Source organism: Haemorhous mexicanus, chromosome 14, assembly GCF_027477595.1.
Source record: "Haemorhous mexicanus isolate bHaeMex1 chromosome 14, bHaeMex1.pri, whole genome shotgun sequence".
NCBI lineage: Eukaryota > Metazoa > Chordata > Aves > Passeriformes > Fringillidae > Haemorhous > Haemorhous mexicanus.
The window spans coordinates 16,569,570-16,583,297 of record NC_082354.1 but is presented as its reverse complement, the minus strand read 5'-3'; the positions used below and the strand labels follow the sequence as shown (position 1 = coordinate 16,583,297).

Here is a 13,728-nt window from a genome sequence, read left to right as displayed (position 1 = left end):
TGGGCTCCTGTTGATATGTTCTGTCTCAGAAATACCCAAATCACACCCAAATTCCTCTTTGCATTCCCAGTTACCAATCCAGGGAACTCCACTGGCAAGGATAAAGCATCTCAAGCATTTGCTGTACAGCTCAGTGCTCTTTATTCACCTTTCTCTGCAATATCTAAGGGAGCTGTACATGTGTAATTCACTGTTTAATAACCACAAACCTTTGTTATTCATTACCAAAACCTTGTGATCAATTAAACTTTGCTATTTATTTCATAACAGCTTTGTGTAAGAACCAACCATCCAATCCTGGAAAGCCTCATTTCCTCATTTTTTTAAAGTATCTCTTAAAATGAATTTTAGGGCAGAAATGTAAGATTACAGAGAAAAAGAGATTCAGTACATAGCACAAAATTAGAATTTGTATCAATGGTTAATTATTCAAAGTTCAGGGGATAAATGATAAGCTGGTCTTGGAAATCTTACACCAGCCCTGACCATTTCACAGATCCCTGCAGAAGTAGTAGCTCCACATGAAAACCACCCCAACTCTGCAGAAATGTTCCACATATTCATAACAATTCAGAGCAGCATATAGAAATTAAATTAGTAACAAGATTCGTTTGAATGGGCATTAATGAGAGTATGAAAAAAGTTCATTTATCTATTTGGATTGTGAATTTGCTGAAGGCTGCTCAAGCAACTCAGTCAACAACAGTGACATGAATATGCATGTGCATGCTCAGATATTTGCATGCAGATGAATTTATCCCTGACAATAACTGATCACAGATAATTACTCAGGAATTCAGGCAGCTCATAGACACTGATAATGTAACACAGTGGCATGAAAAATATCTTACCAGGAATTTATGAAAGAAAACGCTCCTTGCAAATTAGAAAAGCAATTATTTGGTAGGGAAAATGACCTTTTTTTGAACTTTCACTGAGCTACTCCCTGTATTTCCTTGAGAGATTCTACAGGGTATAGTGCTTGCTACCATGCATTGCAGGGGACAGATTTCCAATCAGATTGATTTGAAAAGGGGAAAAGGGAACTGGTGCTTTCTGCAAGGGAAAGAAGTTTTTGCAAATGAAACACACAATGAATACAGGCAACATAGTCCTTTCCAGTGGAAAGAAAGAGAAAGTCTTACCAAAAAAATTAAAAGCTAATTTTAAATGTTTGCAATATTGTTTATACCTAAATATCTGAAATACCACTTAAGAAATTGTGCAATTATTTTTCATTAAAAGACTGAGAATTACCAGTGTATTTCATGTGGATCGTAGAAAGAACAATTTCTTTGATGGTTAAGATTTTCAGCACCTGAATAAACCAAGGAAATATCTGTATATCACTGAGTTCTCGGGTTATCTTATAGAAATTTAAATTTTGTTAGTGTAAAAACACTTTTTCCATTTAAAGGGGAGAAGCTTATCTCTTCCTGCACTAGTGTGTATTATTCTTCCTTTTTGTTCTAAAAATAGACTCCTCTATCCTCTATGATCTAATATTCCCCTCCTATTTAACATAATTACCCAGGACTGAATCAATATTCCATTAGCTGGATGCAGTCAATGGGCTGTCCCTCAGTGCCTGGAGCATTCCAAGGGTGGTGATGCCTCAGGTTTGGCTTTTATATTTTTCAGATTCTGTGCTGCTTTAGTGTGTGGGTCTGGGCTTCACATCAGGGGATGGTGAGCTCTGTGCACAGAGCAGGGAGACAAAACAATTCCTGCTCCAGCTGGGCACCAAGGACAAATGACCCAAATCTCAGCCCAGGAGCACAAACCCCATGGGCTGGAGAGAGAAAAACAAGCAGGGTGGGAGTGCCTGGGCTAAAGCTGGGCTGGGACAATGAACTGCAAGGTGCAAATGGAGCAGAGCTGATCCCAGGGAGAGACCCCGTGCCCGGCCGTGCATTTTGGGGCCATTTTGGTGCTTCTTGGGTGCAGCCCTGGCTGGGCTCTGGTGCTGTCCAAGGTGCATCCATGGAGGAGATCCTTTTAATAAATCCCTACTTTATTCTCTAACTGTGTCTAGCCTCTGTTCTAGGGCAGCCCTCACAAGGCATCAGTTCCACTGAAAAGGATTCATTTTCATGGTCTGCATCCTCTTCCTTCCCACATCCCTTTCTCCACGTGGCTCCCAGGACACCTGCACAGGTCTGGGGCCAGGAACAGCCTCTCTGAGTGTCCCTGGCCCAGGGCTGCTGCCTCTCCCCAAGGATGAGGAGAATTTTCTCCCAGAATGTCACTCTGGGACCTTCTCAGCACTGGCAGGAATCCTCATGGGCTCCCAGTTCCATTGAGCTGGGCTGGGATTAGACAAAACTCTCAGAACTGAGAGGTGCTGTGGGGAAGGACTGGGCAGCACAACCACAGGAAACCTCACCTGCCTTGAGAATGAGTCCCATTGGGTGGTTCTCCCACCCAAATAAATACGGGAATTCACACAGCTTTGGTAAAGACCTTTCATAAAGCTGCCAAATTGAGATTGTCAACCTCAGCTGGCTAATGGATTTAAATTATATATTCAAATGTTTCATGCAGGAGTGTACAATTAAGTGTTGCTATGATGCAATAGACCCAAACCCTCTGCTCATTTCTGACAAAAAGCACAAAGCCCTCAGTGCTCCAAGCCATGATTTTAGAAAACCAATATTTCCTTTCATATGTCCCACTTGAACTCTTGTTTCTGTATTTGCAATAAAAGATCAGAGTGAAAGGCTTACCACTCAAGAATTTAGAATTTAAAATTACTCAGCTCAACTCCTTCATGAAAGATTGGTGTTTTAGAGGCATTTTTATGGAACCAAAGCAAACTTTGCAACATCTGGATTTTTATGCTTTACTCAGAATTTTTTTTGTAAGATTTGCATGTATTTGATTAAAAGAAATATAGAAATCCAGCAACACATTTTATCATGAGTAAGAGATGACACAGGATGAAAATATAACAAGCACCCTTCTTTCTAATTCCTTTAGTGTGGAAAGAAAAGGATGGAAGAGAAAATGTGAATGGTCTGCTGCACAATTTGTTCATGTGTCACTGCAAGGCTGTTCCATACACTTCACATTGAGATTCTAGAAGAGCAATAATTCATCTAAATTAATTGGATATGTCAATTCTAATTGCTCTACAAAAGCTGGGTGGGCATCCTTGGGAGACCACAAGGGACCTCCATGTTGCTGAGACAAATCAAGTATCCAAATCTTGGCTAGTCTGAGGCTGGGGACACAGGAGAGCTTACACAGAGCAATTCAGGTTAAAATTAAGGTTAAAACATTAAAGTTGGCATTCCTGCTTTCTGCTCTCCACAGGTATTGGCAGAGTGGATTATTGTGCAGGAAAGTATGCCTGTGAAGCCCAGAGAAATCAAAGCAAAAGAAGCAATAGACAGTCCCTTAACAGTGCACCATGCCATGCTGGGGCAGCTGGTGTCAACAGAAACACCATGAACTGGAACAGGGTGTTGCTATAAAGGTTTTTCTTTTATCCCTGTGCAGAGAAAATGTCCATTTCTTTATCCCCAGCAGTGACCAGGATCAATCAGCCTCGGAGAAACCAGACACCCAGAAGGGCTGAAATTACAAACACAATCCCTGACTTCCAGCTCCAAACCTCAAGAGAAATCAAAATTATGTCAGAAATGAGTGTTCCACTAATGTCTCCTAAACCAGGGATAGAAGAACATATGGAAATAATAATACTATTATATTACCCAACATGAGTTGAAGGGAATTTCAGCCCTAATGCCCTGCCCTTCAGAGTTGCACACACATGGTTTTTAACCCCAGCTCATTACCTACCTATTCATTTGCATGAATTTCTGCTCCTGCATTGGCCTAATAAGTAGCAATAGAATTTAATTGCAATTATTCTGGGGGGCTGTTCTCTGTCAATGAGTGACAGGAACTCACAGTATGAAAAGGAATGAAAGGTTCAGGATCAGAATACCACTGAGCTTACCCAGACACAGAACCAACATGAAACACAGCAATGGATTATTATAAATGGATTTTTTTTATACATTTCTAAATGGAAATAAGTACATTTCTTTCTCAGAAGCATTCACCAGCCAAGCCTGCCATGGATTGGGATCCTCATTCTCACTGCTACTTAAACAGATGCATTTTCAGAGGAAAATTACAAGCTTGGGAACAGGTTTAACACTTGGAATGGAACATGTTTCTATTTTGTGAAAAAGAATTACTGTGTGACAAGAGGAAACCTCTCAACTATGTCAAAAGACAGGGAAAACAGAGGTTTCTTTCCTCTCATTTTCTTGTTAACACTATCTTGCTCCAGAGGCAAATGATGTGCATAAATTCAAGTAATTAGCAGCAATCAACATGGCACATTTGTATTTTTCCTGGTTTTTTAACGTAAACAAAACCATAAGTAGGAAGAACAGAGAAATATCCCAAAGTAATTTATCTGAAGCTTGATAACCCAATATCATTGTTGGCGGGCAGGAATTAGATGTGCTCTCCTGGATTTCAGCTGCCCTGCATTCCCCTTTGGACTGTGTGCAGAAGCTGAAATTTGAATAAAATGCAGCCAACTTCCAACTCTCCTATTTCCACTTTGTGCACCTCATATTATGGCAAGGGATGAAATTCTCCCTGGAACACCTGAACAGGACCATTTCCAGTCTGTGTCTGGCCAAAGGATAAACACACATCCCATAACCAGAGGGATCTGGGCCTTCATCAGAGGTTGTGTGGCCATGGCTGCTCTGCAGGAGTGAAATTCAGAGAGGATAAAGCTCTCTAGAAAGTCCAAGCCTAAGTTTCTAATGTATTTAACACAAAACCACAAATCCAGAAGTCAATTTTGTCCTAAATTCTTTTTGTAACAACCCTGTGCTTGGGTACCTCTGAAAATTTTGCTTGCTGCACTTTTATACCAGCACTGCTGGTGCTGCTGCAGTACCCAAAATATTCCTGCTGTGTGTTACTGTGGAACTGGTGTGGAATCAGTGGGCCTTGAAGAGAACACTGAGAAGACATCAAGAGAAATTCCCCTTTTACTTTGCTCTTTGCTTAGATCAGCTCCCAGAGCTGCCTTTAGCCTGCTGATTTTAGGAAGGATTTCATTTTGGTGGGTACTCAACACAAATAATGTGTAATTACATCCAGACTTCTCCAGCACACCTTAGCAAAACCATGACATTTTTACCTCTAGCCAAGCACACACACCTGTAAAATCCTAGGACTTTAGGCTACTCTGAATTATTTGTACAAACTTCATTATCCTCCTTCAATGTCCTTATCCTAAGAGAAATCTGAAAATACCAAAATTGTCAACAGACTTTTAAAAGAAAAAAAAAAAAAAAAACCAAACCCAGACCCAGACAATCTTTAAAATCAGTATTTGTCCAAGTTCCATGATTTGAAAGGCTAAGAAAGAATGAAGCTGCTAATTAGACTAATCAAAAGATGATACACATGTTCTAATATGTGCAATAATTAACCCACTCAATTCAACAGTATTAATTCAATGTTTTGGCACAGCATTATAAATAGCACTGGACTGCCAAAAGCTGAACTTCTTTTCCAGTTGAAATTAATAAAACTCTCTGGATGCATACATGTTTGTGGAGACAAAAATAATGTGCCAGGTTCCTCATTCCACTGAGAAGATGGAATCCCTTAATCTCTCACCAAAAGGGATGACATTCCACTCCAAAAAAATGAGATTTATTTCCACCTGCTCAAGTGTCAATATATACATAAAATGAAGATTTTAGTCTAGAATTATTACCTTTGAATAACCCCTGAAATATGCTTGGAAAAGAAGGATTTGATGCATAGAATGACTTGTTAAAAGTGAAACTCACTCACAAATCAGGTAAAGTAAAAAAAATACTTCCTGATATACTTGCAAAATTGACAAATCAAAAAGTCAAGTATTAGCAGAATGAAAAATTAAAGGGACCTTCAGAGAGGTCATTGTAGGTGTGGCCATTAAAATGTTATTAATTTAGGAGAAACCTGAATAATTTTAATTCAGAAGAACAATGTTATCAATAGATCCAGAGGCAGCCATGAAAGTCTTCACCTTCACCATGGTGTGCTTCAAAATAAATCACTGCAAACTGCTTTCCCCCTGACCAACAAATTCCTATTGCTGTTGTAATTTTCTTAGGGAGATGCTTAATGAAGAAATATGTTAGAAAAATTATAGGGGGGAGATATTTGTTTGGTAGCTTTGTCCCATACATTATTTTTAAAACCACAACTAAATATAAAAATAAATTAAATTCCTGCAGTTGTTACAAACGTGTTGACAATGTGCGACTTTCTTCTGGTAGAAACCCCACCCTGCCTGGATTGTGGCCTTGCAGAAACTGCAGGCAAAGTTTCTAATCTTTATTTCTCCTTGAAATTTCTCCCCAGCACAAGGCCTTATTTCACAAGTTGAACGCCTGTGAATTAACAGTACTTTTAATTACTTGAGATACAATCTCTATTGGAGCATTCTTTTCATTTCCCATTCATTTTCATCCTTTCATTATCAGCCTTTCTTCCCTGTTTATATTTTAATTCGTGCAGACTTTAACAATATACTGGCTCCAGTACTGTCCTAATTAAATTAAATTTACTTGCAGATTTGAACAGCAAGCCACATTGACCTCAAAACTATTCCTTTTTCTTGCTTCCAGGATACTTTACTCTCTATCAAAAAGTTCTTTTCCCCAGACTCTGCTACTTCTGCAGATTCAGCCTCTCTGCAACAAGTCCTCCAATAGATATCCCAAATAATATTTCAACTTCAATAAAGTTACAGTCCAAATCCAAGTGGCCCACAATTTTTAGTCCCTAAATGTTATTTACGTCACTTCAAATAAATAATTGCAGAGCAGTTTCTGACCACCCTAGCAAGAAAGGACTTTGATGTTCCAGATTGGACTTTTTCCCCACAGCCATCATTCCCAATTTTCTTCATAATTAAAGCACAATTCAAAAATGTCTTTCCAGAATGGTCAAAGAACTGAAGCTGAAAGTAAAGCTCACCTGTGACTTTGCATTTCATAGCACATGAATTCACCCCTCAGCAAGCCCCAGATAGTGCCTGGACTTTCTTTCCTACAGAAAAAGTTCCTCTCACCTTTTGCACTCTGATTTTACCCTTTCATAAAGGAGATGATTTTGACATTTGAAATTATTTAACTTTCAGGTAAAATGCATACACTTCTATATCACCATATTGCATGGGAGTATTGAACATTCTTATTATTGCCTTTTCACATTTCTTACATTTTTTTCTTTCCCACTGCAAGTCATCTTCCATGTGGAATCTAGCCAGGATTCTCATATGAACTTCCTACCTGAACTCAGCTTGCTTTCAAAACAAAAGTGGGTGTAAAAATCATGTCAAGGGCTGATGCACAACATAACAAACCCTCCCAGCCTTTAATAATTTCTATTTGGAATCTGGCTAATAGGTAGCTTGAGAATAGGAATAAAAATCAGGAATTTACTCCTTTAGTTTTAGTTTCTTCTTGAATTACAACTTTCTTTACAGATCAGCATTTTGTTCTGGGGGGGTTCTCCAGAGCTTGCATCCCTGGAACTGCAGCTGAGGCACCATTCTTGGTGTAACCCCACCAAAAGCCCAGTGCCCATCCCACAAAAGCAGTGGCCTTAGACCCTCAGGAAAGGCACATTCCAGCATGTCCCAAGGAGCTCACACAGTCCCATCTCCCTGGGTTTCCTGTTCTGCAGTAATCCCTGCCCAGAGGGAACTCCTGACCAGCCCTGAGCTTTCCAGGAAGGTTTCTCCAGGGAAGGTTTCTCCTGCTCCCACAGCCCACCCTGCAGGGATGGACTGCAGATCCTGCTGAGGCTGCCTGGGAGAAATGGGTCATGAACTTGGGCACTGCCCACTGCCAACCAGAAATCAATCCAGAAATCCATGCAGGGAAAAAAATCAATGTTCATTGGCATGGCCCAGGCAGGGCAAGAGCAGGGCAGGGATGAAGCAGGAACAGGAGCAGATCCACTGGGAACACACCAGGATGAACAGAGGGAGGGACAGAGGGACAGAGCAAAGTGCTGATGGTGCCTCCCCTCCACAGGTGGCTTTTTAAGACCAGATTGTTGGAGTTGGTGCTTCCCTGCTCTTTTTTCCATTAAAAAAAAGTTGAAAATAAAATTCAAGTATTTTTATTTATGAATGTACAAACAGAGCTTGTGCTCTGCACTCTGTCCAAATTTCCAGCACACATTAAAGAGGGCATTAAAGAACTGATTCCTGACTGCCTGGGGCTCAGTTTTACCTGCCCATAAACTGTATTAAATTTGTAATGCAATTCAGTGAATTAGGGGTAAAATTATGTGTTCCATAAGACATTCTGATTTCAATAATTTCCTATATGTTAACTCCTGTTTAGTGGCATAAAGAAAATAGAGATACTCTATAGCCCCTTTAAAACTTACATCTAAAATAAGACATTTCCTCAGGTTTTTGGACTAGCTGTTCTAAAAATCCATATCAGTGAGCAATTCCAAGTCACAATTTTTTCTGGTCACTTGGCCAGCAGTCAGACACTAGTGCAACAATCTATTCATTTTTCAAGAGTTAGCACAGAATAAGAATACAATTGTGATATTTTAGAAATGTATTTCAGCTCATAAAGGCAGCATCAGCTCTCCTCTCATTCAATTATTGCCATTATTTAAAATAATTAAAATGAGATTCTTAATAATGCTTTTTGATTACATGGACCCAAATCCTAATAAATGAGTACAGATTTAAAATAGATTTTCTACTGAGCCTGGTAAAACTTTTCTGTGATCCTACAAGAATTGAAGAAGATGATGTACAGAGAGCCAAGGAGAAATGTCAGAGACAGGAGAACACCCCCAGGAGCAAAGCTGCAGGCAGCAGAAAAGCACATGGAACAGGCAGGGAGAGAAACATTTAGAAGCAGGAAAAAAAAAAAAAGAAAAAGGCATTTTAGAGCCAGAGTGAGAAAGGAAGAGAAAGGGCAGAAAGGCAGGAGGCAAAATAAATGATACCAGGAGCTGGAAAATCCCCATCCTGCCTCAAAAGGAAAAGTAAGGTCATGAGGCAGCACAGCGAGAGCTGCACCATTGACCAGCAGCAAGAGGTACATTTTCTGTGCTCAAAAAAGGAAAAAAAAATCAGAATAAAAGAGTCAGCAGGGCCCTCCTCGGGGACACACTGGACTGAAGGGAGATGTTCTCCCAGAGGGGGCTGCTGTGTCCCAAGGAGTGACCGAGCACAGAGGGCTCTGCTCAGGTGACACAGAGTGACACGGGCTGTGCTGGCTCCTGGGGTGTGGCACATCAGGTGTCCAGGGAAAAGCTCCCCAGTCTGGGGTCAGGTGTTCCCAAAAGGCCCTGGCTGTTGGGGTCTGCAGCACACACCTGCCCCTAAAGCCTTCCCCTCCTCTGACAAAGTTATTTCATTTGGAGGGGCAGATCTCAAGGCACACTGAGAGTATTTTGTCATTCAAGGTACAGGACAGAAGATGAATAATAAGAGGTGCTTAATTTTTTTTTTTTTCTCCATATCAAGTGCATTTTGCCTCACTTTTTTCCCATCTTACTTCTAAGTGCCAGCTTCCCTCTTGGAAACAATTTCTCTTTATCGAATTCCCACAGGATAACCCAGTTATTCAAAAGCAGAACTCCTGATAAAGAAGTAAAACACTATGCTTGTCACGTGTCATTTACCTATGTAATTTTATTATTTTGTGGTTTAATATTTTTAATATTCTTTCACCTGTCCACCTACATGAACAGAAGTTATTTTGTCTTTAGAATTAACTTAATGCATCACATTTTATTAGCTGGTAGGAATAAATTGGCTGAGGAAAAAAGAATGTTTTGATATCAAATACTTAGCTAAGAGGTTAACAAAATTAGTAACTTAGTAATTAATAATATGAACAAATAATGTCCTTCCAAGAGCTTGCAGGTACCTGAAAAAACCCAAACCCAACTTTTAGTCCACACATGTGTCTGTAGTTTAGATAAAGTCAATTTTACCACTCCAGTCCCATCTTAAAGCTCATTTTAAACAATCTTCCAGTCTAATTAGCACTCCCTTCTGGCTGTGTGGTACCATCCCTCTGAATGCTGGCATGGTTAAACCACTCAGGTCTACTTGGTTCAGTGCAGTGTGGCAAATGTCAGTGAAATACGAGGGCATATGGCACATAATTACAGAACCATATGGATGCCAGGAGTGATAGTCAGCAGCATTTGAATGCAGGACCAAGAAAGTCAGAGGAAAAGCAATCAAAGTCCATCAGACATAATCATTAAATGGATAAATATAGTTTCTGTGCAGCTGAGAGAAGCCAGGACATGTCTGTCCCTTACTGAAGCAAAGGCTGTTTGAACGTGTGGCCGTAGAGGAATCTCTACATTATTTTTAGTTTGGTTTAGTTTTTAGTTTGGTTTGTAAATTTGTAAACGCAGCTGATCCAGGTGAGTGATGCAAGGAGTCACTTACCAATGCACAGAGCAGATCAACTGCTTCCAGGATCAGCTCCTGGTGGCCAATGCGAGTCACCCCCAGCTCCTCCAGCTCCTGGTGAGTGATGTGCAGCAGCTGCTCCCCATTGATCTTCTCCCTCTCAAAGTTTTTGATGTATTGTTGGAGGCAATCGTCGAGGCCTGGTTAGAAAAGCCAACAGCACAGATTCAGAGAGAGGAGAAAAACCCAATGAAAGAGTTCTGTAGCTCAGAAATACAGAAAAATTTTGGGAGTGTAAGTGTGCTTCCTTGTTTGGGGCTGTTATAGAGAGCATGCAATGAAAAGTGAACTTTAACTTACATAACCCAGCATATGCTGCTAAAGAGAGAAGTTTACATCACTGGTGTTATTTTCAACATTTTAAAACATTTTAATAGTAATTCAAAACCTTCATGGAGACAAGGGAAGGACAAAGCAGCACAGAGAGTGACATTATAAAAACCCTTTTTCTCGTGATGTCGCAAAGACCTAAATATAAGTTTATCTTATGATTAGGAACAAATTCTTCCTGTAACTCTTCCAGGACTCTCCAAGGTCATAGAGTTTGGCTGTCCCTGATCAGGAAGAGTTTTTCAGGCTCACTGAAAAACCACCCACACTGACTCTGCTACACCCACTGCCAATTCTCACCCCAGATTATCCAGATTTCTGAATCCAAACAACACAAAAATGGTTTTGTTGCAACACCTCCAACTAGGAACAATTCCTTGTGCATGGGTAAAATTGTATTCTATTTCACACAGAAACTTGATAGGGTGAGAATAACAGTTTATTTTGTTTCTCAGACCAGAGAAGAAACTGGTTAAGGACGCCGAAAGATTTTTTCTTCCTCCAAATCTGTTTCTGAACCACACAAGCCTTGAATTTCCAGCCAGAACAATGAATTGAACACAGGGATCTACTGCTGAAAGCTACATGAGGTCCCTCAGAGGACTCTCAAGGGCTGTCACATTCACCAGAATCGTGATGTGCACATGATTTTCTAGAGACCTGCAAAATGCACCTTCAATAACTCCATCTACCAAGGAAAGTGAAACACTCATTCTCAGTTATTTGCCCTGCAGTGATGCAGGTAAATCCAAAATCCATAAAATTACAGAGATCCAGAAAGCACAGAAATAACCAGCTTGCTCATTTATGACAGAGCTTTGAAATGCAATTTCTGCACACAGCCAATATCAAATAGACATCAACCTTGCAGAACAACTGAGAAAAAGAGTCCTGACACCTGGTGTGGTGTGCTGGGTGTCCCCAGTTTACACCCCAATTAACACAGCTCAGTTGGGACAAAAGGACTGATGAGAATAGGATGAAACAAACCAAAGTGTTTGTCCTCTCTCAGTAAATACAAGGGGATACATTGCAGTTTCATTTCATTAACTCTTCTTTCAACACGATCCAATTATGTGCTCAGCAAACTGATAGTCCTGAGTTATGTTAGAGATAAAAGCTCATCTACCAAGTCAGGTGCACAGCTTTATATTCACTTACACCTATGTCCCATACAAAGCTAGTTCAGTGATAAAAATGTCATATTTTATGGTGTGATTCAAAAGAATTAGGCAGTTTGGGAGATTTTTAAAGCTCAAATCAGCAGTCTGTAACTAATACCTAAACCTTTTCTCTATTCTAGAATGGTCTGCAAATAGGAAACAACTTCTTTGCATCTGTTCATTATTTTTAATGATCTCATGAATGATTTTACATAAGTATAGTTCAGTTCAATTGGCTGAGTCGCTGCAAATTCTCTGTTTATTATTTAACATTTTCAACTCCAAGCTGTTGCACATTTCTGTTCCCTCTTGCTCAAGAACAATTCTTAAAAACATATTAGAGCAAAAATTCCAAACCCCGCACCTCCCAGATTAGCTTTTAGCGGACATTGCCCCAAAACTCAGGAAAAAAGTCACAAAACTGCTACTAGATAATAAATTATTTTCAACAAAAGCAAATTAATTAAAAAAATTAGGATCAGTGGCCCCAACAAGCAATTGTAGCATTAAGAGAGATTTAGGAAAACCCAAGTGAATGTGCCACGCTGTGAGAAGTGTGCAGTCAGATGTATTAAACCTGCCTTTGTGCCAGGGAGAATGTATGACAGCAGAGCAAAATATCAAATTTGTATTATTTGTGCTGCTCTGTAATAGCTCCCCAGGGCACCTTTACAAGGCATTTACTTACTGGTGCAAACAGTGTGGCAGTTGACAAGAGAATATAGAAATATATCATTAAAGGGCCAGGCTGTCTCACAGAATGACAGCACTTAATAAATACACACCAAAAAAGAGAGATTTGCCCGTTGCTCTCTGCTTTTCTGTCTCTCTGGGAGCCAGGTACTGAAATGTGAAACATTCCAAAGCAGGAATTCAGCATCAGGAAAATCTTCTTTACTGTCAGGGCTCCAAATGTTTTTACATTAAAATATCCCAGATGAAATTGGAAAGGGTGCAGAACGAGCTTGTGTTGACTCACCCAAACCAAATGAAATATTTATTTCCTCAAGCCTCTCAGGTCTCATTAGTGCTCTTTATGCATTTCCCCTCAACATCATTTCTGTTTACAGATAAGTATTAAAGCAGTTCAGATTCACAGCTGAAGAAAGAACGGGTTTTAGCTCTGCTCAGATGTAGGTAAATAAAATTAACCCACTGGTCCCAAGATACACAACATCAGAGTCAGGCAAGAAACACAGAAATTTGCAGTTCTCTTGCTGCACATTCTTTTTTATTTGTGTGCATTTTTTAACTAACCATCTCCTTCAGAGTACAATAAAGTGATTGAAGAAAAATTGTTTAAACATGGATGTTTTACTTTCAAGCCAAGGCTTGACGCCCATGATGAGAAAATTATGGCTGGGGGTTGGAGAATTTTTATTTCTCCAGCCCAGACGGGCTCAAGGAGTTAACTCACTTTAACAGAAAATCAATGAAGGTTGAAGACATTTACTAATCTCTCAGTGTTATTTGAGAGGACAAGAAAAAAGGAGTTATCCATCAGCCCAAGTGCTGACTGAGTCAGCTGGGAAGCAGCTCTGGCTGAACATTGCATTAGAAGCTGTAGAAACCCCTGTGCTCAGAAAATGGCCTTGTAGAGGGAAATCAGGGAAAACATCCCATAAACAGCACCCACCTGAAAACTCTGACATTTTCCTGCTGTATGGTTCAATGCCGTGATCTCAAAAGTCTTTTCCAACCTAAAAAATTCTGTGATTCCATAGT

General features: G+C 39.9%; 1 protein-coding gene across 1 annotated transcript in view; it reads right to left on the bottom strand.

Annotated features, from left to right (window-relative positions):
• The window catches only part of LOC132333775 (connector enhancer of kinase suppressor of ras 2-like), a 170,389-nt gene that overhangs the window by 97,650 nt on the left and 59,011 nt on the right, over positions 1 to 13,728 (bottom strand). The window contains exon 2 of the mRNA XM_059859201.1: positions 10,487 to 10,650. Coding sequence (XP_059715184.1) covers positions 10,487 to 10,650 — 164 coding nt within the window. The remainder of the gene's footprint in view (positions 1 to 10,486; positions 10,651 to 13,728) is intronic.